Raw genomic sequence first — 26812 nt, 5'->3', positions numbered from 1 at the left:
AAGATGTTACCAAAATAAAGTTCGGCCCCATGCATTTGGTTCCACCGTTTTTCAGCTGTCGTCGAAGTAAAGTTAGCTGGGAGTGAAGTGTAAATGCGCCTAGTTAATTAATTCGATATTTCTCGAGATAGACTATGTTCACACAATTTAGTTTCCGCACTTCAAAATTGTAAAAGTCTATATTTTCATCAAGAGTAAATTTTAACCTCCATAAAAAATTGATAAATAAAATATGGATGATCAGCGAAAAAGTATACTGGATACATTATACGATTATGGTATGTCTTATATTTAATTTAAATATCTATAGCTCACTTGTAATTTAGACTGCATTCATGAGATTTATACATAATTATTGATTTAATTTTAAAAAAGAATTGCTCTTTCTGTTATTTACTATTTTTTTCGTGATAAGTGTGAACAATTAAATTCCAGTAAATCATGGTGTTGAGTGGGGACTAAACCAGGTAAAAAATCCGTGCCCCCCTAGAAAAAAATATGGTCAGAGGAATGAAGTGCCTCCGCCAGAGACAGAATTAAAGGAAAAAATTGATGTTGAAGTAGAATTAGATACAAAAGTTCAGGCGGGTATAGGAGATGATTCAAATATCCAAAATGAGTTCAGTCCAAAATATAGTCCTTGTCACCCTAATGGGCCGTATATTCATCCTGATCAGATTTGCCCAGATTATAACGTACCAGCTTGTTGCTTTATTCCAATGCAGGTATAGTATATAGGATAATATTAAGGTGACAGAGTAAATACTTCAACAACAAATAAAGCCTCGGTTTCGAATGAAAACGAAATTATACCGCTGCGAAATGGATGTATTCACCTTATGAGCCCTTTAGTCATCACGTGCATTTGCTTCCTCGAGAAGGGAAGTTTATTTCCACTAACACAGAAAAACTGGACTCTAACTTCATCAAGTTGATGTTTCTGTCTTAACCCTTAACTGGCACTGCGGGTAAAAATTACCCCCAAAAATTTTGGAACTCGAATTAACCGTATACTAAATTCGAGAAAATGGACTGCGTGCCGACTTTTACCAGTAATTGAGATCACTAACTAAAGGTAAAGTGGGTTAGTATAAAACGCAAACCGTCAGCATAAGTTGGGTACCCGCTCAAAGTAGACCTTGTAAAACTGTGGTGTATTTATTACCCGTTGTGCCGTCAGTGAGCAAAAAAGTGATTTTCAACCAAAATTTGAGCCATTGATTTCAGTGATTTTCGTTAAATTTCCAACGTAATTTTATCATCTAAAGTGTAATAATTTTTTTTCATTATTTTGAACGCTTACAATCGAACAAATTAACATTAAAAAATGTACGCTTACAATCGCGCTTGCAATTGCGTGCAATTGCCCGATGTGTCATGAGCACCGCACAGGCCTTTGTAGCGAAGGTGTAGGTTTGAAAGAGTAATTACGACTTTCAAAAATTGTTTTTTATGCTGCTTTTATATTTTGTATTTCCATTAACTTTTTTTGTGCATCCAAATAAAAATATATTGATTTGAACATGGAAAAATATGATGTTTTATTTCACCATAAAATCGAGTTTTCATTTTGCAAAATAAATAACTTTTTTGGAAGTAACAATAATGCAGTAATTTTTTTCCTAAATTGTGGTATATCAAGAGTATAACCGTATATTTTCAGGTAAAAATATTAAAAATTACGTGAGTTATGAATTTTTATGTAAAAAAACTCACTTCTTGTATTTTTTTTCAAAAATTTTTTTAATTAACTTAAATTAAACTAATGAAAATAAAACCGATTCCATTTTAAAAAACATATCTTAAACTACATCACATAATTTTGTTGTGCAAAAATATATAATACCGGCTGCCAGAGACATGTTTGAACACGTGGGGTGAAAAACACATGTTGGGCCATTTACGTAATAAAAAGAAGTTGTGCCAGTTAAGGATTAAAAAGAAAATCTTACAGAGACCATCAAAATCTCAAACAATGTATCGTGTCTTAACAAACAGCTTTCTAAGTTAAAGTAGTATTATATTTCAAATGTAAAATAAGTTTTCTTTATTTAAACAAATTAAATCATTTACTTGAAAATTATAAATCGCTATTGATAGATAATAAAAGGTCATGAAAGGCACCTCAATAGATCATTCGCAGTGGCATCAAAACGCTAATAAATGACGGACGCAACAACCAACAAGCGCTATTCGTATTCAGCTTGACGCGGCCAACAAATTTTTCTAATGAAACTTTTTCATTTGATAATTATTACCTTATATAAACAATAAAAACTTAGAAAATTTTTCGATCAAAAATCAATGTTTTGTAAAACATAACTCGCGATTATTCGGCCGTTTGTTGATAAAAATGCTTGAAATTTGTATGGTGTATTCTCAATATATAAGCGATGCCTTTAAACAACGCATTTTGTTTAAAAAGGTAATATATTTGTTTTTGTTTAATAACAAAGTGATTGCAAATGAGAACCACGTTTTGCCAACTTCGGCCAGTGAGACAGTCATCGAAAAAAAGTTAGTTGTAGTAACTTATCGCGAGAAAGTTGTTCACTAGACTTTATAAAAGTTTTTCTGAAAATTTGAAAAAAATGGATCAAAAATTGTGAAAATGGCAGCTAGTTGAAGTCAACACACGCTGCAGCTAGATTATTTTGTTGCTCTTTACCGCTGATGACTAGTTGCTCAGGAACAAAGGCCGATAAGCGGAGCGCTGCGCGACAGTGTGTTTTGACTTCAACTCGCTGCCATTTCCACAATTTTTGACCGATTTTCTTCAACTTTTCATAGAAACTTTTTCAGAGTCTAGTGAACAACTTTCTCGCGATAAGTTACTTCAACTAACGTTTTTCCGATGACTGTCCCACTGGTCGAAGTTGGCAAATCGTGATTTTCGTTCGCAATCATTTTCTCATTAACCTTTAGAGGACGGGGGTGGTCGAAACATCAACCACTCAATGCACACTAACTATTTGATGTTTTCGGGCAAAATTTTGTGCGTTGAATAAGGGGCAAATAGTGAGAAACATCCTGGAGACTTTTTGACCTTGATAATCGTCATTCCAAGGTAAAAAAAAATTTTGTTTGGACTAAAAACTCGGTTTATACATTTATCTAGATGCGCTCAGTACCTTGAAATCTCGATTTTCAAGGTCACGCCTGCGTCCAGGATTTTCAGCACTATTTTTTTCTTACTCAGTGCCCCAAAAAAAACATGGGTATGCCAACATTAACGCTAAGATATAAAAAAATGACCTTGAGATGGTATTTTCAAGGTCAAGGGTGCCTTCAGGATTTCTTTCACTATTTTTTTCGTACTCAGCGCATCAATATATATGGGTATACTAAACTATAACGCTGAAATTTCATTAAAAGTTTGACTTATATATTAGCCTTTACGTTACGGACGGGGGTGGTCGATATATCGACCACCTGTCAGGGGATTTGAAACGAGTTTTCTGTTGAAATTATGTATAAACTTTGGGTCAAATGAAAACTCGATTTGAACGGAAATTTTCCCGTCATCTAAAGGTTCAACATAAACATACATATTAGCTTTTTACACAAAGTGCGTTGTTTAAAGGCATCGCTTATATATTGAGAATACACCATACAAATTTCAAGCATTTTTATCAACAAACGGCTGAATAATCGCGAGTTGTGTTTTACAAAACATCGATTTTTGATTGGAAATATTTCTACGTTTTTATTGTTTATCTAAAGTATTAATTATCTAATAAAAAAGTTACATAAGAAAAATTTGTCGGCCGCGTCAAACTGAATACGTGTGTATATTTTATTTTACGTTTCGGCAAAATATAAAATGGAATACACCACATTTTTTGCTAATCTTATGCTAAAAATTTTTTTTTGAACTTTAAACATCGGAAAAAAGGGTGGCGGTGCTAGCAAGGTGTCCACTCAGCGCCGCCACCTACGCAAACTCACTAAAAAATATTATAATGCAATAAACGATAAGTGCAGATTTTTTGCTTCTTTTTGCTCTATGATGGCATATATTACGTTTCCCAAAAAACTACCCTAAGTCTTACACAAATAACCCCTGTGATCAAAAACGTTTTTAAAATGGGAAAACTACCTTCAACCATGTAAACATGATTTAGTTTTCAGATTAATCACATAACACTTAAAAATTTCGACCTCTTTACAATTTCCCCAAAACTGCCCTTTCCACGTGAACATATACAGCAGAACATTTATATGTATGAAAAAAAGCTTTAAAAATAATTAAACTTAGAAAACACTGTTAGTCGATATTTTTTGCTCTTTTTTTGCTCTCCGATAATATATAATACGCTACCCAAAAACTACCCCTAAGTCATACATACCTTACCCTCGTCATCAAAAACGTATTAAAAGTTGGAAAACCATTTTGAACAATGCAAAAATGATTAAGAACTCCAAATGGATTACAGGGCACTTCAAAATTTCCCCCTCTTTATAATTTTCCCGAAAAACTACCCTTCCACGTGAACGTATACAGCGGAACATATATATGTATGAAAAAAAGCATAAAAAATAATATAACTTAGAAAACACTGTTAGCTGATATTTTTTGCTCTTTTTTTGGTCTCCGATAATATATAATACGCTACCCAAAAACTACCCCTAAGTCATACATACCCTCCCCTCATCATCAAAAACGCATTAAAAGTTGGAAAACCACTTTGAACAATGCAAAAATGATTAAGAACTTTAAATTGATTACAGGGCACTTCAAAATTTCCCCCTCTTTATAATTTTCCCGAAAAACTACCCTTCCACGTGAACGTATACAGCGAAACATATATATGTATGAAAAAAGCATAAAAAATAATATAACTTAGAAAACACTGTTACTGATATTTTTTGCTCTTTTTTTGCTCTCTGATAATATACAATACGTTCCCTAAAAACTACCACTAAGTCATACATGCTCACCCATCGTGATAAAAAATGTTTTAAAAGTTAAAAAACCACCTTGAACAATATAAAAATGATTTAGGACTCAAAATTAATAAAATGAAACTCGCAAATTTCCCTCTCATTATAATATTCCCAAAACTACCCTTCCGCGCGAACGTATGCAACAGAACGCATATATGTATGAAAAAAGCATTAAAAATAATCAAACTTAGAAGACACTGTTAGCTGACATTTTTTCCTCATTTTTTGCTCTTTGATAATATATGATACATTCCCGAAAAACTAACCCTAAGTCATACATGCCTACCCCTCGTGATCAGAAACGGTTTAAAAGATGGAAAACTACCTTGAACAATGTGAACATGATTAAGAATGAAAAATTAATTATATGACACTTAATAATTTTCCCCTCTATTAAATTATCCCGAAAAGCTATCCTTCTACATAAGCGTATGCACTGTAACATATATATGTATGAAAAAAGCATAAAAAATAATAAAACTTATAAAACACTGTTAGTCGATATTTTTTTCTTCTTTTTTGCTCTCTGATAATGTATAATGCGTTTCCAAAAAACTACCCCTAATTCATACATACATAACCCTCGTGAACAAAAACGTTTTAAGAGTTGAAAAACCACCTTGAACAATATAAAAATGATTTAGGACTCAAAATTAATAACATGAAACTTGCAAATTTCCCTCTCATTATAATTTCCCCAGAAACTACCCTCCCACGTGAACCTATGCAGCGAATCATATATCTGTATGAAAAAAGCATAAAAAAAATAATACAACTTAAAAAACACTGTGAGTCGATATTTTTATGCTCTTTTTTTCTCTTTGATTATATATAATACGTTACCCAAAAACTATCCCTAAGTCATACATACTCACCCATCGTGATCAAAAACGTTTTAAAATTTAAAAAAAAACCTTGAACAATATAAAAATGATTTAGGACTCAAAATTAATAACATGAAACTTGCAAATTTCTCTCTCATTATAATTTCCCAAGAACCTACCCTCCTACGTGAACCTATGCAGCGGAACATATATATGTATGAAAAAAGCATAAAAAATAATAAAACTTATAAAACACTGTGAGTCGATATTTTTTTGCTCTTTTTTGCTCTTCGATTATATATAATACGTTACCCAAAAACTATCCCTAGGTCATACATACTCACCCATCGTGATCAAAAACGTTTTAAAAGTTAAAAAACCACCTTGAACAATATAAAAATGATTGAGGACTCAAAATTAATAACATGAAACTTGCAAATTTCTCTCTCATTATAATTTCCCCAGAAACTACCCTCCCACGTGAACCTGCGTAGCGGAACATATATATGTATGAAAAAAGCATAAAAAATAATACAACTTAGAAAACACTGTGAGTCGATATTTTGTTGCTCTTTTTTTGCTCTTCGATGATATATAATACGTTACCCAAAAACTACCCCTAAGTCATACATACCCTTCCCTCGTCATCAAAAACATTTTAAAAGTTGGAAAACTAACTTAAACAATGCAAAAATGATTTGGAACTCCAAATTGATTACATAGCACTTCAAAATTTCCCCGTCTTCATAATTTTCTCGAAAAACTACCCTTCCACGTAAACGTATGCAGTGGAAGATGTTCTGTTGCATACGTTCACGTGGAAGGGTAGTTTTGGGAATATTATAGTGAGAGGGAAATTCTTAAGTGACATGTAATTAATTTGGAGTTCTTAATCGTTTTTACCTTGTTCAGGGTGGTCCTCCAACTTTTAAAACGTATTTGATGACGCGGGGAGGGTATGTATGACTTTGGGATAGTTTTTAGGGAACGTATTATATATTATCAAAGAGCAAAAAAAGAGCAAGAAAATATCAACTAACAGTTCCTTCGAAGTTTGACTATTTTTAATGCTTTTTTCATACGTATGTATGTTCTGCTGCATACGTTAACGTGGAAGGGTAGTTTTGTGGAAATTATAAAGAGGGCGAAATTTTCAAGTGTCATGTGATTAATTTGAAGCCTTAAATCATGTTTACATCGTTGAAGGTAGTTTTCCCATTTTGAAAATGTTTTTGATCACAGGGGGTAGTTGTGTAAGACTTAGGGGTAGTTTTTTATGAAACGTAATATATATCATCATAGATAAAAAAAGCAAAAAAATCTCTACTCATCGTTTATGGCATTATAATCATTTTTAATGAGCTTTCGTTGGTGGCGGCGCTGAGTGGACATCCTGCTAGCGCTGCCACACTTTTCTCCGAAGTTTAAAAAGGCAACAAATTTTTTTTAGCATAAAATTAGCAAAAAAAAAAACAAAAAAATATGGCGTATTCCATTTTATAGTTTGCCTTAGTGGCGGCACTGAGTGGATGGACCTGTACGATCATATTTCCAATATTCACAGGGGCGCACAAACCATGTATGAAAAGTAGCGGTTGCTACCCCAACTGGGGGGGGGGGGGTTATCCAATAGTTTGAGTGGATGGGGTGTGGGTTTGAGTGAGATGAACTGGAAAATGTAGATTTTACTGAAAATAATACTAAACAATTCATGATTTTAAGTAAAAATGAAGAAAAGGCGTTTTTTTAAATAAGAAAATAGCACATCGCTACCTAAATATGTGCGCCCCTGAATATTCAAAAAGTTTTCTTCATATAAACAAGGTAAATACACATACATTCTCTTTGAAAATTACAATTTTCGAGTTCCTGAATTCGAATAATATTTAAATATGTCAAAAAAGTAGATATGAAAATGTACAATTTTACATAATTATATCTTTGCTCCCTCCAAGAGGAAGCAAATGATGTGTGCAAATAAGACAGTATAATAATTTGGTTCTGACGTTAAAAAGACGTATATGTTCATTTTTTACATTGTCTGAACAATGTAAAAAAAAGAAGGTTTACGTCTTTTTAATGTCGAACCAAATGATAGCCGTTTTATGTGCATAAAACTATATGAACATATTTTTCTACTACAGTAGTCACAGTCTCGATCTTCTTGTGAAATCATGGAAAGTGAATGTTTTATTATAACTAAACCTACTAAACTAAACCAGTAAAAAGTAATACGCCTTTGGATATAGAAAATTCAATTTTTTTCAGCGCAATCGTTTATTTTACTTGAAAAAATATTTTAACTGAATGTATTAACATTGAAAAACATCTTTCGTTATTATAAACAATTTTGATAAACAAAACAAAACAGAAAATGAGTCTTTTTAACCTAATAGTTTATTTTGCCCTCAAGAATGATATTTATATGGGATATATTGAAACTCAACAACATTTTTTGTTGTTATAAATAACTATCGTGAACAGATTCCTTAAATAGGCGACTTTAAATACAGAAATCTCGGGTTTTTAGTAGAACCCTTAATTTTATCCTGAAGAATAATACTTTAACAGGATGTATTGATTTTAAATAATAATTGTTTATAAGAACGAAAAATGCTGTTAAGTGTTAATATATCCGGTTAACATATTATTACACGGAGAGAACAGGTAGAGTATATGCTACTATTCGCGTTTAGTAAGCTGATTTATAGTAATAGTAACTACTCGTTGATTCAAGAACACTAAACAGCGTTGTGTTGATTCTACTGAACAGAAGAGTACGAAGGCTGACTATCTGTTCAGTAAAATCGACTGTATAGCCCTCTGACGGTCCTTAGTTGTAAGTATAAAGTTAACCTCTCTGATCCGCTGGCCGGCGCCGATGGCGTAAGAATCCATTCCCAGTTTTTCAAGCTGCTGACAACTAGTCTCGATAGGTGAATGGTTAGAGTCCTTGATTAGCGTGCGATAAGTTATGCGTTCGAATCCCCCTCGTTGCGTGCGAAATTTTAATTGTTAATAAAGTGTTAAAAATACGATTTACCAATTAATCATATGTAGATGCATGTATATCTTGAAAAAAATCATGTACTTTGTGTAATTATAAATTTTTAAGGATTCTTTTTTATAATTTTAAGCGCAATTTTACTAATCACTGAAGAGTAGCATCTACTGAGCACGCAGTCGCATGTACGATTCTTGTTCAGTAGATCGCACTCATCTTCGGTATGTTCTACTGAACAGGAATTGTACGTGCGACTGCCTGCGTAGTAAAAGCTACTCTTCAGCGACTAGTAGAGTCGAATCAACACGCGTTCAGTAGATTCTACTCTTGTAGTGGCCCGTCCATAATTTACTATTCCGTTTAGTGGCTCTAACCCTTGCAAGGATAGGAGCCGCTGAACTTTTTTCTCCGTGTATTGAGCATAAAATGAACGATTATGCTAAAATAATGCTTTGTCTGTATTTAAAAGCGCTCGTTTGATGAATCTGTTTATCAGAATTTTATACAAGAATCAACAGTGCTGTTAAGTGGCAATATGTGCAGTTGATGTAATATTCTTGAGGGAAAACTAAATGATTATGCTAAAAAATACATTTTCTGCAAAAGTGTCCATTAAATGAATTTGTTTATTAGACCTTTTCATAATATCCAAAAAAGTAATATTTCAGTATTTAGTTCTAATATGTAGGGGCATATTATGATATGTTAATATGCAGGGGCATACAAAATTATTTTTACATGGTAACATAGGACCGAGATAAAAACTGCTTCCAGTGTTTAAATACATACCAAAAAATAAATTTTCTTCATCAATCTGTTTATAAAAATTAAGAAAAACTATCTATATTATTACAGGTAGCACAAACATAAAAAAATTATGGTTTTTTTGGAATTTCGCAACATACATATCAAATAAAAACAATTTTTTTCAACAAATTAATAAATTAACACATCAAATTTTTAAATAATAGCGAAATCAATCGAAAAATGTAGGCTCTGGAATTTTTGTATCCCCAATTTCCTATTCCGCGGCATTGTGAGACAACAGTATACCCACACTGTCAAAAATTTCCGTTGGAAGATGTAACAAGACGACGTTTAAGTCCTTTTATTTTAATTTTTATTTGATGTTTCAACCGCCATCTCCCAGATAACAATTCTTGCGACGCATGTCAACCGAATGGTGTGATTTTCATGTAATGAGTGAGAGAACGCGTACATCTTAGCTGCGAGCGTTATGAGTCGCATTTCGCCATCACGGAACGTAGACATGCTACGAGTTTTATGAGTCGCATTTTTTCATCATGAAAATGCATGAAAAATAAATTATTTGACATACGATTCTTTTTCATAAATGCTACTAATTAAACAGGCCCCAAAAAAAGTTGTCTGCACGAGACAAGCGACTAGGCTACCCTTATGGATTTTTGAGCCGCTGAATCCGAATATGGCCTTAGAATTTGTCCTACACCATCCAGTTTTCCCCTAGATGTAAAACGTAGGGAAAAGCCTAGAGATATTTTAATCACACAGGCCATACAAGAGATGTGTCAGCACGAGAGAAGTGACTGGGTTACTCTTATTGATATTGAGCTGCTGAATCCAAATCTGGCCTCAGACTTTCTTCTACACGTCTCATTTTTCCCCTAGATGCAGAAAATAGGGGAAAACCTACACTGTAAAAAAAGGTTGTGGAATTTTAGTACGCTAAACGTATGTAAAAAGTGGACTCACGCGCAGCGGCTTGAAATTAGTATAGAAATGTCTAAAATTGAACAAAAGTGTAAAATTCTCAACTGAAATGAAATTTAATATGACGTAAAATTGAACAATGGAGAGCGGAAATTTTCTCAAAAATATCAACCTAACGTCAAATAATTAGATCATTAAGCTCATATTATAAATATATTTAAAGCGTATATGGCACAAATTTCATAATTTAAAATCAGTCACTCGCATTCATGCTTTCGCCGAAAGTGGGCAATAAATTTTTCAAACTAAAATGCACGCTTCGCTCTCATGACACGCAAACAAAAGAGCGAAAAAGAAAGCTCAATCGCGAAAATTTCAGAAGTGTGGAATATTATACGGACGAATCTAAAATTACTATAATGTGGAGAAATTTTCCTTAGAAAATAGACGTTCCATATGTTTAAATTTACACTTTGAAGTGAAATTTTAATACGTATTTTTTACAGTGCAGGAATATTCTGGATATTATTTTGATAATACTAGTAAATGGAAGAATAAACGTACTGGTTTGATATTCTTATCTGTTCGGACTCGTAAAGACCAAATTCATACACACAAATTCCCTAGTGTGCTTATTGTTTCTCCTAGCTAGGATAAATCTAAGGAAATTGAAGGTCTTGCGTATGTTATACTGACTTAAAAAGTAAAAAATAAGAAAAATGCTACATAATTTACAGTTTGGAGCTCGCAATCAAAATTTGATCAATAAAATTTTTCGAGCTTTTACCATATTCTCCTCATATGCAAAAAGTGGGGAAGAGCCTAGGGATTTTCTGTTCACAGAGGCCACAAGAAAATTCGCCTCCAAGAAATAAGTGTCTAGCTAACGTTATGGATTTTGAGCCGCTGAATCCAATTCTAGCCTCAGAATTTCTCATACACGTCTCAGTTTTCCCCTAGATGCAGAAAATAGGCAAAAACATAGGGATATTCTGGACGTTATTTTGATAATTCTAGTATACGCGGAAATAGACACATGGATGTTATATGCTTAAGTGTCGCGACTTATAGAGACTTAATTTGTACACAGAAATTCTTTAGTGTGCCTTCTGTTTCCCCAAGCTTGGGTAATTCTAGGGAAACTGAAGGTCTTTTTAATATCATATAGATTTATACGGTGAAAAAAATTCCATGTCCTTTGCAGATTTGCATGCTAAATATAAATTTGAAGCCCAAATTTTGCAGGCTTGTTCCATTTTCTCTTTAGATGCAAAATGTTGGGAAAAGACTAGGGAATTTCTAATCATACAGGCCCACAAAAAAAAGTTGTCTGCACGAGAATAGTGACTGATTTCGCACGCAAAACTGTAAAGGATATTAGGTTTTTTTTATTTTTTTCCCATGTTAATCCATATAATCTGAGAAAGACCTTCACATTCCCTAGAATTATTTAAGCTAGGGGAAATAGAAGACACATTAAAGAATTTCTGTGTACAAATTAAGCCTCTACAAGTCGTTGCACTTGACAATATCATCTAGGGTTTTCCTTAATTTCTGCATTTAGAGGGAAACTGAGACGCGCAAGATAAATTCTGAGGCCAGATTTGGAATTAAGCGGCTCAAAATCCATAAGGGTAGCCTATAGTCACTTGTCTCGTGCAGAAAAAATTTTTTATGGACAGTATGACTAAAAAATCCCTAAGCTTTTACCTACATTTTGCATCTAGGGGAAAACTGAGACGTGTAGAACAAATTCTGAGGCCATATTAGGATTTAGCGGTTCTAAATCCATAAGAGTATCCTAGTCACTTGTGTCGTGCAAACCAATTTTTTGTATGGCCTATGTGGCTAGGAAATCCCTGGGCTTTTCCCTACTTTTTGAATCTAGGAAAAAACGCGTAGGATAAATTCTGAGGCCATAATAGGATTCAGCAGCTCAAAATCCATAAGAGTAGCCTAGTCACGTGTCTCGTGCAGACACATTTTTTGTGTGGCTTGTGTCACTAGAAAATCCCTGGGCTTTTCCCTACTTTTTGCATCTAGGAGAAAATCGAAACGTGTAGCACAAATTCTATGGCCATATTCTGATTGAGCGGCTCAAAATACATAAGGGTAGCCTAATCACTTGTCTCGTGCACACAACGTTTTTTTGTGGGCCTGTGTTATAAAACTGTAGTAATTTGAGCGGCCATATTAATATAGAAATAATTTCGAAAATATGTGCAGTTAGTTGATGAATTGAACTTATTTTTCAACTTGTTTAAAAATGATAATTATTATCAATTGATAAATTTCAATAATTTTAGTCCTCAATGAATTTCAAGTGAAATTATTTTTTGCACCTTGATTTGTAATCCGATTGATTAAAGACTGTCCGAATAATATTAAAAATTGTATGCAGTTTAAAATTTAATTTACGTTTACATATGCAGTACACATAACGAGCGTGAGGTGCGAGTACAACGAGCACGACGCGAGTTACGTACGAACAGCTCGAATGCTTCGCTGAGAGACTCTGCTTATCAGTTGGTCGCTGGCCGGAATTACGAAAGGTAGCGATTCCAGATCTACTCTGTATAACTATTGTAATCAAGCAGTTCCATCATTAAATATATTATTCTTATTCTAAACCGAGTCTACTGTCCAACTTGTTTCCTGTATACCTCCTACTCACGTTTATGTGCAACGATACTCGTACATTACAACTTGGCGACGAGGATACTAAGTGGAAATGTCAGTGCGTGAAATTAAGTGACGGGAAACGTCGGAAAAGGTTTTTATTAAACAAGAGTGCAGTTAACGAAAGAGCGTAACCAGACTGTAGAGTGCTTTCAGCGAGTAAAATCCTTGGCATAGTTAATGGATGCCAAGACAGGGACTAGCTCGATCCAGAAGCTAAATAAGCAACAAATAATCTAGAAGTTAGCTTCAAGAAAAGAGGAATTCAAAGAAACATAGACGTTTGATGTCCTTCGTGAAAAGCTTAGGAAAGCTATAAAAAAAGAAACATAAACGGAAAAGGCCAGCGACGAATAAACCACAAAGTCGAGTGGAATCAGGTCAGAATCTGACGAGGGAAATTTTCAATACGGAAATTCAGGTAGCGATTCCGATTGGGAAGAAAACATGGCGGAAAATGCTAAGATTAACTTTAGTATAGAACGAGAGGATTGGGAAACGTTCGTGGAACAGCTAGAGTTTTGTTTCACCGAAAAAAATATCACGAATGACAAAAAAATTGTAAGATCGCTAATGACGCGAGGAGATCAAGAGGTATTCAAATTAATCAAGCAGTTGATTTCGTTGGAGAAAATAAGCGACAAAAAGTTCACAGACACAGTGATCCCAGATCCGAAACGAGATATGGTCCAATACTATAACAGGGCTATGTCCGTCTGAATATAGTGGGAGACGATGATTGGGTTGCGCGCGCAAACCATTTCTCATCTTCTGAATTTGAAAACTTAAAGTTGCACGATTGCCGGTCGGAAAACTTCGGCGGTTCTATTTATATCTCTATCCGCTTTGAAATAAAATCAAGAGATTCAAATTTTAATATTTCCAGGTTTCGATGCTGGCGATTTTCATGATTTGAATACTTCGCGCCCCTCTTTATATGCGCATATTTTGAGGATACGTTATTTCATGTATAAAATATAAATGATATAAATATTAATACTATTATGTATATATAAATATATACAGATATTATTAATAATAATATTATAATTATGTTATATTATAATAGTCTTATTTATATCTTGATCCGCATTTGAAAGAAATGAAAGAAATTGTCGATTTTAATGATATTTGAAAATTTCGCATAATTTAAAAATAAAAATATATATGCAATATCAGAAAATTAATACCGTGATTAATATTCCGTTTTCGCTTTTGTTTGTTCACGCCTGACTGTACACCTACATGCGGCGCGGCGTCAATTCGCGGAAAGGCTAAAGAAGCGAGGGCTATTGAAGATTTGCACTGTAATTAAATCATTAAATCATTACATATTTCTGTGTCAATGTTATAGTTCTTCTTGTCCTTAGGCTTTATTACTCCTCTATATCACTATTTTCTTTGATATTATAATTATAATAATATTAATATTAATTAGCTGTAAATGGTTGTGCTGCAGTTTTTAAGCGTTTGATTTATCTATTAAACCAAAAAAGTTTAAATGACCTCCGGACTTTCGAAATTATGAAATTTGTTTATGAGAATCATTTGGAATTAAATAATAACAAACTATAGCTTCCTAGAATTTGGTTATAATATACTTTTTTCAGGACTACGTAGGACTTCGAGTTTTAAGATTGTAAATTGCTAACAATTTTAAAAAGTGTTAATACCATATTTTGTACTTCTTAGTACTTATGATTCGTAATTGTTTTATTTTAAATGATTCTCATAAATAAATTTTCTAATTTTTGAAAGTCTATTTAAATTGTTTATGTTTAATAGATAAATTCAACTTTAAACGCTTAAAACTCTAGCACAATCACTTACATCTAATTAATATTAAAATCTGTTGAGATAATATTATTATAATTATAATATCATATATAGTTAATTATATATTATATTAATTCTATTACAATGTACCCTGATTATTCTTCTTTTTTCAAATTTTCATGTACTAACTCAAAATTTTAATTATTTTGTAGAATTCCCTGTCCCAGATCTGAATTATAATTTTTTTCAAAAAATCTCTGATCCAATTCAGAACAACATGCAATTGCTTTGAAAAATTAACTGTTCCAATTCAAAATGCAGGGTGAAGTTATAGAAAATTCAAACTTTTAAATCTGAAAATGACTTATTTGAGGTGGATATCTTTTTAATTTTAAACATTTAAAACTGAAGCTTGACATATTTTTTATTCAGAAATATTTCATTCAAACGCTCAATAATTCATACGTATAAAATACAAACTTTTAACACCTTTTAATTTTACAATTTTTTTATCATATTATGTTAAAATACGAAATTACCAATTTTACCTTTTTTTGCCTTAAACATTTTAGAGATTTCTATTTTTTTTCATATTATTATTACACCATTAGGTCATTTCCCTTTCGGAGTAGGCGTGACTCACTCGGTGGGGAAAGGAGTAATGTGGGGAAGGGATAGAGAATTTTCAGATTGATCCAGAATTCTCGTGTTTTTTATGTAAATAACACTTTTGTTCCGCAACACTGCTCCGACCCAGGTTGCTGATCAATCTCTCTAGCAATCACCCCAAGTGAAGATCCTCACGAAGTCGTTATGTAAGAATCCCCACTTGGGTCTATTAGTGGCCAAGGTCTTTCGTTTTAGGCGTCATTCACTCCACTGACACTATTTTATTAACTATTTGCCGCCATACTTTTCTGTCCTGGCACACTTCTCTAGCTTCTTTTATGTCCATACATTTTTTATGTAGGCTCTCGTGTTTCTGTGACTTATTATGTCTCTTCTAACAAGGGTCTCATTCACATATTTTAACCATTCTTTCCGCGGCCTACCTCTGGGCACGCTGCCATTTACTTTACCTTGATACACTTGTTTCGTTAGTCGTTCATTTGGCATTCTCTCAACATGTCCGAACTATCTTAACCGATTTCGTTCCCATGTGTCTACTAGCGTCTCTTCTGCACCACATTCTTTTAGAATTATCTCGTTACTTACTTTGTCCATCAGAGTTTTCCCGCATATTATCCGCATGAATCTCATATCCATTGCATTAATTTTACTCTTATATTTTTCATGATAAGTCCATGTCTCGCTACCGTATAGTACAGTCGGTACAAATATGAAATTATGTATTGCCATTTTAGCATTGTTTGATATATTTTTACTTCTGATAAAGGGACCTGCTCTACCAATAACCTTCTTACCTTCATTTATGCGTCTATCTAATTCCTCATCTATCTTCCCGTCCTTGGTAATTAAGCTACCAAGGTATACAAACTTATCAACTTGTTCAATTCAAATATTGTATAGTGTTTTTTCACTCTTTCCTTCTAACACCATATTTTTTGTTTTATTTGCGTTAATTTTGAGGTCCATGCTCTTTATGCTTGAATTTGTTTTATTCAACATTCTTTGTAAGTCTTCGATTGACTCTGCCATAACAACCTTATCATCTGCGAACGCTAACCCACGTACCCTTACTGTTTCGAGATCCACACCCTCTTCGTCGAAAAGAGCCATTCTTAAACACTTGTCCATAAATAATATAAATAACCATGAAGACATAACGCATTCTTGTCTATGAATAATAGTGAAACAGTCACTCAATTTTCCATTCACCCTTACACTCGCTTTGCTACCCGTATATATTGTTTTTATTGCTTGTAGGAGCCATCCATTGACTCCATACTCTTTCAGGACTTCCCAAAGTTTACTTCTATCTACCTTGTCAAAAGTTTTTTCTAAGTCAACAAACGCACAGAAAACTTTTTTTCCTACTCTCAAACTTTTCTCTGTAATTTGCCTTAAGCTAAATATTTGATCCATACATGACCTTCCTGGCATAAACCCACTTTGGACTTCCCAAATCTTTGCTTCCGTTATTTTTACTACCCTACGAATAAGTATCTTTGAGCATATTTGACTTACGGTACTTAATAAGCTAATATCTCTGTAATTATTGCAGTCACTTTTATCTCCCTTTCTTTTGTATATTGGTACGATAATCGCTTTTCTCCAATCGTCTGGGACGTCTCCCATCTCGAAACATAAAATTATCAATTCGCACAGTCTGTGTGGTATGTACTCACCACCGTGTTTAAGCATTTCGGCGTTAATACAGTCTATCCCGACAGCCTTACCGTTTTTCAAGTTCTTAATTATATCCTTAATCTCTGTGACACAGACTTTCTCATTTCAGTTTTCTATCACATCGTGTTCAACATCGTAGTTGTGGTGTCCTATAGCTTCATTTCTGAATTGTCTCCTAAAATAGTCTCTGAAAGCCTCTAGTATTCTGTCTGCATCATGTACCATTTCCTCCCTACTTTTTGTCATGTTGCCAAATTCTGTACTTTTGTTTCCTTTCATTTTTTTATAAAGCAGTTTCTTGCTTCCTTCAAAGCTGTTTTGTATTTTCATCTCTCCTTCTGTTCTAATTGTATCTTTACGTTCCTTAACTAATCGCTTGAGTATCCTGTTTTCGTGTCTATAATCATTTCTACGTCTATTTCTTTCCTCATTGCTAAAACCTGCAATGTTCAAAGTTCTCTTGTACGCTTCTCTCTTTGCTTTTTGGGCAGCCTGAATTTTGTCATTTCACCACGCGTCACCAGATATTCTTCCTACAACTGCGGTACCACACACTTCGATCGTACATCTAACAATGATATCCCGTAACTTTATCCAGGCGCCCTCTATATCTTTATTTTTTATACGGTCCTCTGATGTTGCCCTATCTATGCTTTCGATTATCTTATTTTGGAAATCTATTCGCCCATCCGGTTTTTGTAGGTTCTCAATTTTGATTCGTGTTTGTTTTGTTTTCTTGGTTCTCTTTTTTCTCCATCCCTGACCCAAGTTAATTTTTGAAATCAGAAGGTAATGATCAGTATTGCATTCAGGACCCCTCATGACCCTTGTATCTTTGATTAACTCTCTTAAGGTGGGTTTCCCTATGCACGACTAAAGTCACGCTATTTCATTTGCGCGAAACTAGTCGCACGATTATTGATTCTTAAGGGTTTCCTACGGGGCGTCTGGAGACAAGCGACCAGGTCAATTTCCATTTCGTTGCCAGTAATCAGTCCAGTTTGATCGTCTGCAGCAGGAGGTTATACAATAGCACATGACAGCATGGATCAATTAATAATTAATCTTCTCGAGGAAGAAGAAGAAGAAGAGGAAGCACTTCTTATGCTTTTATTGAATGAGACAAATCAAAGTGAAATTCGAGAACTTTTTTTAAACAGGGAATCGGAAGGATTTAAGAAAATTTTAACTGAGCGGCATCTTTATAGTGATAACACAGTGTTCCAATAAAATTTCCGCGTTAATATCAGCCAGTTTAATGACATTGGTTGAACATCTTCAGATAATAAAAAACCATGCATCAAATTCATGTAAAATATATTGATGATTTTTCTTTGAAATAAATAATTTAAAGAAATATTTAACAAGATTTCAAAACAAATTTTGATGTATAAATAACAACTGAACAATTCATAATTTTTATCGTCTAGTTTAAAAAATGTCAATTAAAAAAAAATGTAATCCATCAAGTTTTAATGCTTTTTACTGAAATTGCTTAAAATTATATAATTTAACAAAAAATTTAATTAGTTGATTCATTCTTCAAATTAGAGCATTCAAAATTATAGCTTGGATTTTTTTAGCCTTCGATCTGTACAATTTATAAAAGTTAGAATTGTTTTACTTTTTAGTTTACCGATATTTATTTTAAAATTGGAAAATCAAAATTTATTCTTTTTTGTCAATTAATTTTGAGGGTATGTTTAAAAATATTTAAATATTTAAGCAGAATAAAATAATTAGCAGAAAAGTAGCCTTGCGCAAAGAAGGTATTTAAAAAGTGTAAAATAAAAACATACTTTTGAATATTCTAATCACGGCGGCTGGGCGGCTAGACTGCTTCTCGAGCAGTCTAGTCGCCGCGATTTATAGCCGCCCTCGTGGTCCCTACCGTCGCGCGTCGGGTTTCGCGCATTAGGAAAGGGCGCCATAAGATTCAGTTAGAAGCAGTCATAAACTGAAACGCGCGTTTTGAGTACCAAATATTTGTAATAAACAGATCCCTTTCTAAGCATAGACAATCTAATTTATCTCCGTTATAGTTTGTTCTTGGATCCCCAAAATTACCTAGTACTCCTTCTGTATCCTGAATTTGGATGGCCACCCATCCGTTCATGTCGCCTAGCAGAATTATTCTTTCCCCATGTTCGCAAATATTTATTCTGTCATTTAAAGTGTCCCAGAAGGCGTCTTTTACTTATCTAGGGTCACTATCAACTCGCGCGTAGCATGCTATGATAAATAGTCTTCTGATGCCTACTTTCATTCTAGCCCACAGCAGTCTGGGAGATACGAAATCATGGTCTCCGAGATGCTGCTATGCGCTTTCATTCAAAATCAGATCTACTTCTTGTCTAACATGCGATTCACTGTCTACTCCTGATCATATTTTAAATCCGCCTTTCAACACGCTGTTTTTTATGTCTTTAGTTTCGCATCCCTTTTTATTTGTTTCAGGCACACATAAAATGTCTAGTTTCCTCACGTCCATAGTTTCACGCAATTCTTTTACCTTGAGATCATTTACCCCTCTAGCATTCCAAACACCCAGTCCCCATTCGTCGCCTGAAATATGACCTTTAGATTTTCCGTGTGCATGCCTTTTGTTTATTAAAATTCCACTCCTTTCCGAGGCTATTTTGTAGTTTGTATTATTCATTGTTTAGATTATACGCCCAACTATCACCTTTTTGCAATAAGTTTATTTTCTGAGTTTAAGTCATGTCAAAGTTAAGTAGCAAATCATCATATGGTGGAGATTGTAGTTATAACGTCAGTCCCACCAAACTTCAGTTAATAAGGGAGGGTTGGGAAAGGATGGGGGCAGAACTAGAACCGAGAGAGTCGTCTTGGGTTTGTGTTTTTGTTTTTATGCTGAGAAGTTAACCAGCCTTAAGCAGCGTTGTAATATATGGGAGTTAATATCCGGCCGTCTTCTGAGACCGACACCAAATATAAATTACGCTATTATTTTTAAGGTTCAAAATGATAATAATTTAAGAAAATTTCAGTTCGTAACATTAAAAAGTTAACGATGAAACCAATTTTTTAACTAAAAACTTTTGAAAATAAAAGTTAAATTATTTTTATTCTCAGTTGTTCCAGATTAATATTTTTGCATTGTTATTTATAGATAAAAATTTGAGTTTACCAATTGAAAATGTTAGAAATTAACTTATTATCAAAATAATTGAATTTTCAACTACAAAGAAAAGAGGAAAACAAATTTCCAACAAAATAGTTATGTTTTCAACCAGAAAGATGATTTTTTTAACTAAAATTAATAATGTTCAACCAAAAACTGAAATTTTTACAAAATTAGTTTAAATTATAGCCAAGTAGTTGAAATTTTCAATCAAAAATTGTGTATTCTAAAACAAAAAAGTTTAATTCAATAAAAACAGAAAAATTTTACAGATAAATTAATGAATTTTCAATCAAAACAAATAGATTTTCAGCCAGACAGTTAAGTTTTTATACATAAACGATGAAATTTCTCCCAAACCAGATAAATGTTCAAACCAGAAATAAAAATTTGTTACAAAACAATTTAATTTTAAGCCCGAAAAGATTAATTAAAAAAAAAATTCGTTTTCAAACAAATAGTTAAAGTTTCAACTAAAATTATCAATCTTCAACAAAAAAATTCAAATTTTTAATTAAAAACTGTTAAACTCATCCAAAAAGATATAAATTTTACACAAGAGTTGACTTTTTAGTCAATAAGGATTTTTTTTAAATTCTTGAATTTCAAAGCCAAAAAAATTATTCTTTTACAAAACAGTGTAAACTTTTTTTCAAACTAAATAGTTTAAAGACTTATGGTTAAACATATAAACCAAAGCTATTATTTTTAATGCTTTGAATTGAAGAATAAATAATTTTTTTTTAATTATAAATTATAAATTGAATTCTTTTATTTTGACAGACTACCGGAATTAGGACATTTAATAGAAGTAGATGTTCGCCAGTGGGCAACGCCTTTCGTGTCAGTTTTTTAAAGTAACAGGTTAATTCGAATATTTTTAGATTTCAAGCTAACACTAAAAGAGTTTATAATCAGAAATAAATATCCCTTACATACAATAGACGACATTTTCGCGGAATCACAAGGGGGCTTGTATTTTTCGGAATTGGACTTGGCACACGCGTATATGCAATTCTCCGTGGACGATGAGAGTTCGAAACTATTAACTATTATAACACACAAGGGGTTGTTCAACTAAACGAAAATTCCGGAGGGTGTCTCGCCCGCACCAGCTGATTTGTTGCGAAAAATGGATGAGTGCTTGCGAGGCCTCGAAGGAACAATAGAGGAACATTTAGAAAGATTGGGAACAATTTTTAAGCGTCTGAAAGACTGCGGACTTAGACTTAACTTAAAAAAGTGTAGATTTATGTAGAAGATCATTAAGGTGTTAGATTTTGTCATCGACGAAATGGGATTGCACAAAGCATTGAGTAAAGTAAATGCGATGATAAATGCGCCGAGACCGTCGAACGCGAGAGAATTGGCCTCTTTTCTCGGATTAATCCATTTTTATGCGCGTTTTTGAAAGAACAGAACGGTTAATTTGAAATCGTTATACGATTTGTTGAATTGCAAAACATTCGAATGGAAAAACGAACACGAGAGAGCATTTGAATGGATAAAAGACGAGTTGATATCTCCGAGAATATTAGCTAATTTCGTTCCGAAAGAAGAGGTCATGTTAGCTTGTAACGCTTCAGACTATGGGTTATCTGGGATTTTATCGCATACGTACAAAGACGGCGCAGAAAAGCCAATAGCCTATGCGTCCAAAAGAATTCAAAAGAGTGAGTTGAGAAAATCAACAATAGACAAAGAGGCCATGGCTATTATTTTTGGTTTTAAACGATTCTATCAGTTTGTATTTGGAAGAGAAATCATCTTGCCGTTATAGCTCATTTTAGGACCGAGGAAAGGGATTACTATCACAGCTGAGAACAGACTTTAACGATGGGCATATTTTTATCAGGGTTCAGATACAGGATGGAACACGGGTGAGAGCATGTATTCCAGAATCGATGAAAGTGCCGATATTAAAAGAGCTTGATGCGTCTCACTTAGGCGTCGTAAAGATTAAAATGTTTGCGCGTTCTTACGTTTGGTGGCCGGGAATGGATTGTATGATTGAGGAAACCGTTAAGGACTGTAAGGTTTGCTGTATAGAAAGAAAAAACCCAGCAAATACTCCACTTACGACGTGGTCGTGGCTAAACAAAGCGTGAAGCCGCATTCACTGCGACTTTGCGGAAACTTTTTTTTGAAAATATGTTCTTAATTGTAATTGATGTGCATAGTAAGTGGTCGGAGATATGTAATTTGGAAAATAATTAATTCCGCAGCGAGGAATTTCAAAGTTTTTTGAAAAGGCACGGAGTCAGGCATACTTTCTTACCACTATATCACCCAGCCACAAACGGCGCAGCAAAAATAGTAAAAATGAGAGAGATGCTGGACACCGTGCTAAATAAATTCCTATTCGATTACAGAAGTATCGCGCACTACACGACGGGGACAGGCCCCACATTCATGTTGTATAAACGAGAACTAAGAACTGGATTTGATATGTTAAAACCGGCCAATGTCTTAGATGGCACAAATAACAGCAAGACCAAGATCTATACGCGAGATTTTCAAAGCCGAAGATTCCATTATGGTGGATATCCTTAGGGCTCACGGCGAAAAGCGAGTACATGGTAGTGTAATAAAACATAGCTCACAATCTACATTTGTTGTTAAAAGAAACGATAATATTGTACAGAAACGGCACGTCGACCAAATGTTTAAGAAAAAAATGTGCCTGTTCTACGACGTTCTGAAAGGCTTTTAAATAAACAGGCCAGATAGTTTCATTAGTTCTATGGATTAAATTTGGCGTCCATAAAATCAGATGCTTACACACTTGGTTTCGAAAATGATTAAAAATAATATGTGCATTTTATTACCATTCATGAAAAGTGTCAACAAAACTTACTTTTTAATCAGAGAAGTACTTTTGTCTTGAAAAAATGACAAGAGCCTATCCTAACCTAAAATTTTAGATTCAACTTATGTCCTACTTACTTTTCTTGTTGAGTGCTACGTAAAATCCATTCGGAGACAACATCTTACGTCCGTGTCGATCGAGTATCCAACAATGCTCCGAATTTTGGAATTTAGACATTATCCAAAATTGTCTCTTTACAATTAACAGAGAATCCTTACAAAAAAGCCGGCACTCGCTTGACTGCGTTTGACTTATCACTATACTTTCCGCGTGACACGACATGCTCGACGACCGCCAAGCCGAGTTCTTCGTTCCGCAGCCACGTGCCAACTAGGCAACCAAAACTGTCAACAGACAGTCGCCGCGGTATTTGCGCTGTTTTAAACCTGTCTCGTGACTGCAGAATTAAGTTGCTTTTGTTTCAATAATTAGCTTGCTTGTTTGACTAACACAGTTCACATAAAGTCCACTCAGTTATGCCACTGTAAAGCTGACGATTCTCGCGAATCCTCATGTTCAAGTAAATTTTATGGTTTTCCTAATTTCTGTTTTTTTTTTGTTTAGAATGTTGAATATTAGGAACCCATAGAGTCCCAAAGACTATGGTATTTTATTATATTTGTGATTAATGATTTACCATGGAAAAATCGGGATTTGGTGCGGCTATCACGATTTTTCGCTCTCTTTAGCAGCTTGCGCTAAAATGTGCACGAAAAAATTCAGGGTATCTATTATTTTGCTTTTGAAATTTCAGACACCATGTCGGTCTTCGATCTAAATTATTTATTCACGCTATAGATTGTTGTTTGTTTATTTTATTGCTATCGGGAATCTATTTTTGAAGCTGTCGATATTTTGCCTTCAGAACGCCATACTGGCCTGTTGTAAAATTAATTGTAATTCCCTTGAAAGTTTAAACTCTTGATCTGTATCGCTACCGGGAACTTAACATCGCGTATAAATTATCGCTCTTCAGGGATTTTAAGGTTATGTTAACTGATGTGCTAAATTATTAACTTTCAATTTCATATAGCCCTTGGAGTATCTTCCGAACAAATTAGCATTATTATCATTTATCACTTTGTTTTAGGGTAAATTTGAATGGTCTGAAGGCTTTAAAATGTCCTTTCGAAATTGAAATGAGAATTTGATCATAACTAACAAGCAGATAGTAGCCGACATTCACTAATGGCCCTTTGTTAAGCTTACGGATTAAAATTTCAGAATATATTTTTTTAAATCTCAAAGTTAACATCCTAAAACATAATAATTTGGAATCTACGAGTTTCGATTATTTCAGATATCTAACTTTTTTAGATGTTGAAAATTGGAATGAATATAACTTATCTCGTAAATGGAATTGCATACGCCAAAACAGACAAAATTCTTGAATTATACTCCAAAATAATATATTAATATGTCAGTTATAATTATGAAATATGTAAAATGAGAAAATTAATTAATTAAAAAAAACTGTTAATAATTTAAAGAAAAATTGAACACTTGAAAAGGCAAGCGGGCCTCAGAGGCCTGGCCCGCTGTTCATTGCAACATCAACTATGAATACCGTGATGAAAAGCGTAATCATATAGTAGTGATTCTCCTGTCATAGTTGTCGTGATAATGTCAATTCTGGGATTTAGAAGAACCAAAAGTAAAGGTAAATTATACTTATGATACATATAGTACATTGGACGTTGCACATACTATTTTTTTAACACGCGCAATCAAACAAGAGTTGTCGTATGTCCGTTTATTCACGCGTATTTGCTGAGCTTGGCTCCTTCACCAGCTACGAATTGGCTCAAAATCTGAAATTGAATGTACTGACTTGGGTAGGAACAGTACGCAAAACCAAAACAATTAATTCCTCGAGAATTTCTTCCTCACAGACAATGGCTAACAGGGAGTAATTTGTTTGGCTTTAGACAGCTGGGACAGCTGAAATTAATTATAATTATATGCAATTATACATATAAATATAAAGCAATTATAAAACGTAATTATAAATAAAAAGGATCATACTTCTTGGGTTTTTCTATATTCACACTGGAAAAATGAGTTTGAATTTTAACCTCTTAGTACGTGACAAATACAATAGGACCATTATATGACCGTCGCATCACTCTTAGAGGACCCAAATCTCTCAGACTATCTCTAGAGACGAAATGATTTAAACGGAGCCTGCAGATGATTTTATTTTTCATATTACTGTCTGGTTTTATTTTTAAAATGCTGGTATTTTTATGTTGCCATAAATGTATATGTTTCGCAAACATGCAATGCAATGATGCCCAAAAAGTTTTGTAAAAAAGTCGAAATTCCTGAACCCGCGGAATCGAACCCTAACCGCCAACCTCTAAGTCGAGTGTGTTATCACTAGATGACCAAAATACACTTCTCACCAGTATTGTAAAGTGAGCTTCCAATACTTGTATGGTAAACGATGTGTATCGTTTGGAACTGTATTGCACGTATTGAAATTTTACCTTCAGATACCTGTATTACAATGATGTCTTAAACTGTTATAGTAAAAGGGTGATAAGGTCTCAAACATTTCAAAAGTGAATCTCGACTTTTTAAACAATCAGAAAATGTTTTTTTTTTCTGGTAATTTTAATTCAATATTACAAAAACTGGATATTTATCTACAAAGAGAGCCATTTTTTGGAACATACTCTGTAAAGTTACATTTTGCAGGATCCTTGTAGGATTTGTTGCTGTGAAACAAATGAGAAAGAAGAAGAGCCTTGTCCACCTAAAAAGAGTCATCTTGATGAGCCACGCAAACCTACCTGTAGCTGTGATTTCTGCAAAAAAAATCAAGTTCATGGCAAGTGTTGCCCAGAGGCGGAAAACATTTTCGGAGAAGAAAATAATGGGGGCCGCCTAGAGAGGGCTTGAGAGATGGAGTGCACTTTTCTTACATCAGATAAAAAATTAGACTCACCTCGATGATCTTTCTTGGTAAAGAAACGTATACGTACTTTATAACACAGCAGAATACCTTATCACATCACCTAACTAAATGTGAATAAAATATTATATACATATGTCACTTTTATTATTTGAATATTATTATGCTATATTTAATCAATTATAAAAAAGATTTGAATAAATATCACATGGCAACACAAGGCGGAAGCGAGTATCATAAATCGCACGAGCCGAAGTCGAGTGCCGTCCACAGCACGAACAAAGAAAGGAATAATTTTTAATTTTTAAACGTATGACATGAGAGGTAGCAGAAACTCATCGTCTAAAACGGTTTGAATTTTCGACTACAAATACTGATATCGCTGTATCTCATTGCCTTATTTTCTTTCTCCATAATATTTGTTGTAAATTAACAATCCGTACTACACAATTTGTGTCGGACTCACAAGGTGAAGGTCAGAGGTGGTGTTTTTTGTTTTGATTCATTATTTTATGCACACTATAAATAGATTTATCATACTTCTTTAAAAATTTTTTCAATTCACATAATCATATGCACAGCTCTTACTCCAGTCTCTCTTTCAGATGTCATAGCAGCCTCCTTCTCCACTGACTCGGGTGACTCATTC

At 33.7% G+C, this 26812-nt stretch overlaps 2 protein-coding genes across 3 annotated transcripts in view; one reads left to right on the top strand and one right to left on the bottom strand.

Annotated features, from left to right (window-relative positions):
* Positions 1-26812, bottom strand: part of LOC117171427 — a 201874-nt gene that overhangs the window by 93436 nt on the left and 81626 nt on the right. The window lies entirely within an intron of this gene.
* LOC117171428 lies at positions 153-26254 on the top strand. 2 transcript variants are annotated; one of them, XM_033358740.1, is made up of 3 exons: positions 153-278; positions 436-725; positions 25947-26254. In XM_033358740.1, the coding sequence occupies exons 1-3, from the start codon at positions 233-235 to the stop codon at positions 26148-26150; spliced, it is 540 nt and encodes a 179-aa protein (XP_033214631.1). In that variant the 5' UTR covers positions 153-232; the 3' UTR covers positions 26151-26254. The 2 variants fall into 2 exon arrangements, with proteins under 2 accessions (XP_033214631.1, XP_033214632.1); XM_033358741.1 differs by lacking the exon at positions 25947-26254 and adding an exon at positions 12900-12944.

Source organism: Belonocnema kinseyi, chromosome 4 (assembly GCF_010883055.1).
Source record: "Belonocnema kinseyi isolate 2016_QV_RU_SX_M_011 chromosome 4, B_treatae_v1, whole genome shotgun sequence".
In the NCBI taxonomy this organism is placed as follows: domain Eukaryota; kingdom Metazoa; phylum Arthropoda; class Insecta; order Hymenoptera; family Cynipidae; genus Belonocnema; species Belonocnema kinseyi.
Note: the sequence above shows the minus strand (reverse complement) of the source record. Positions and strands in the feature narration are given on the sequence as shown.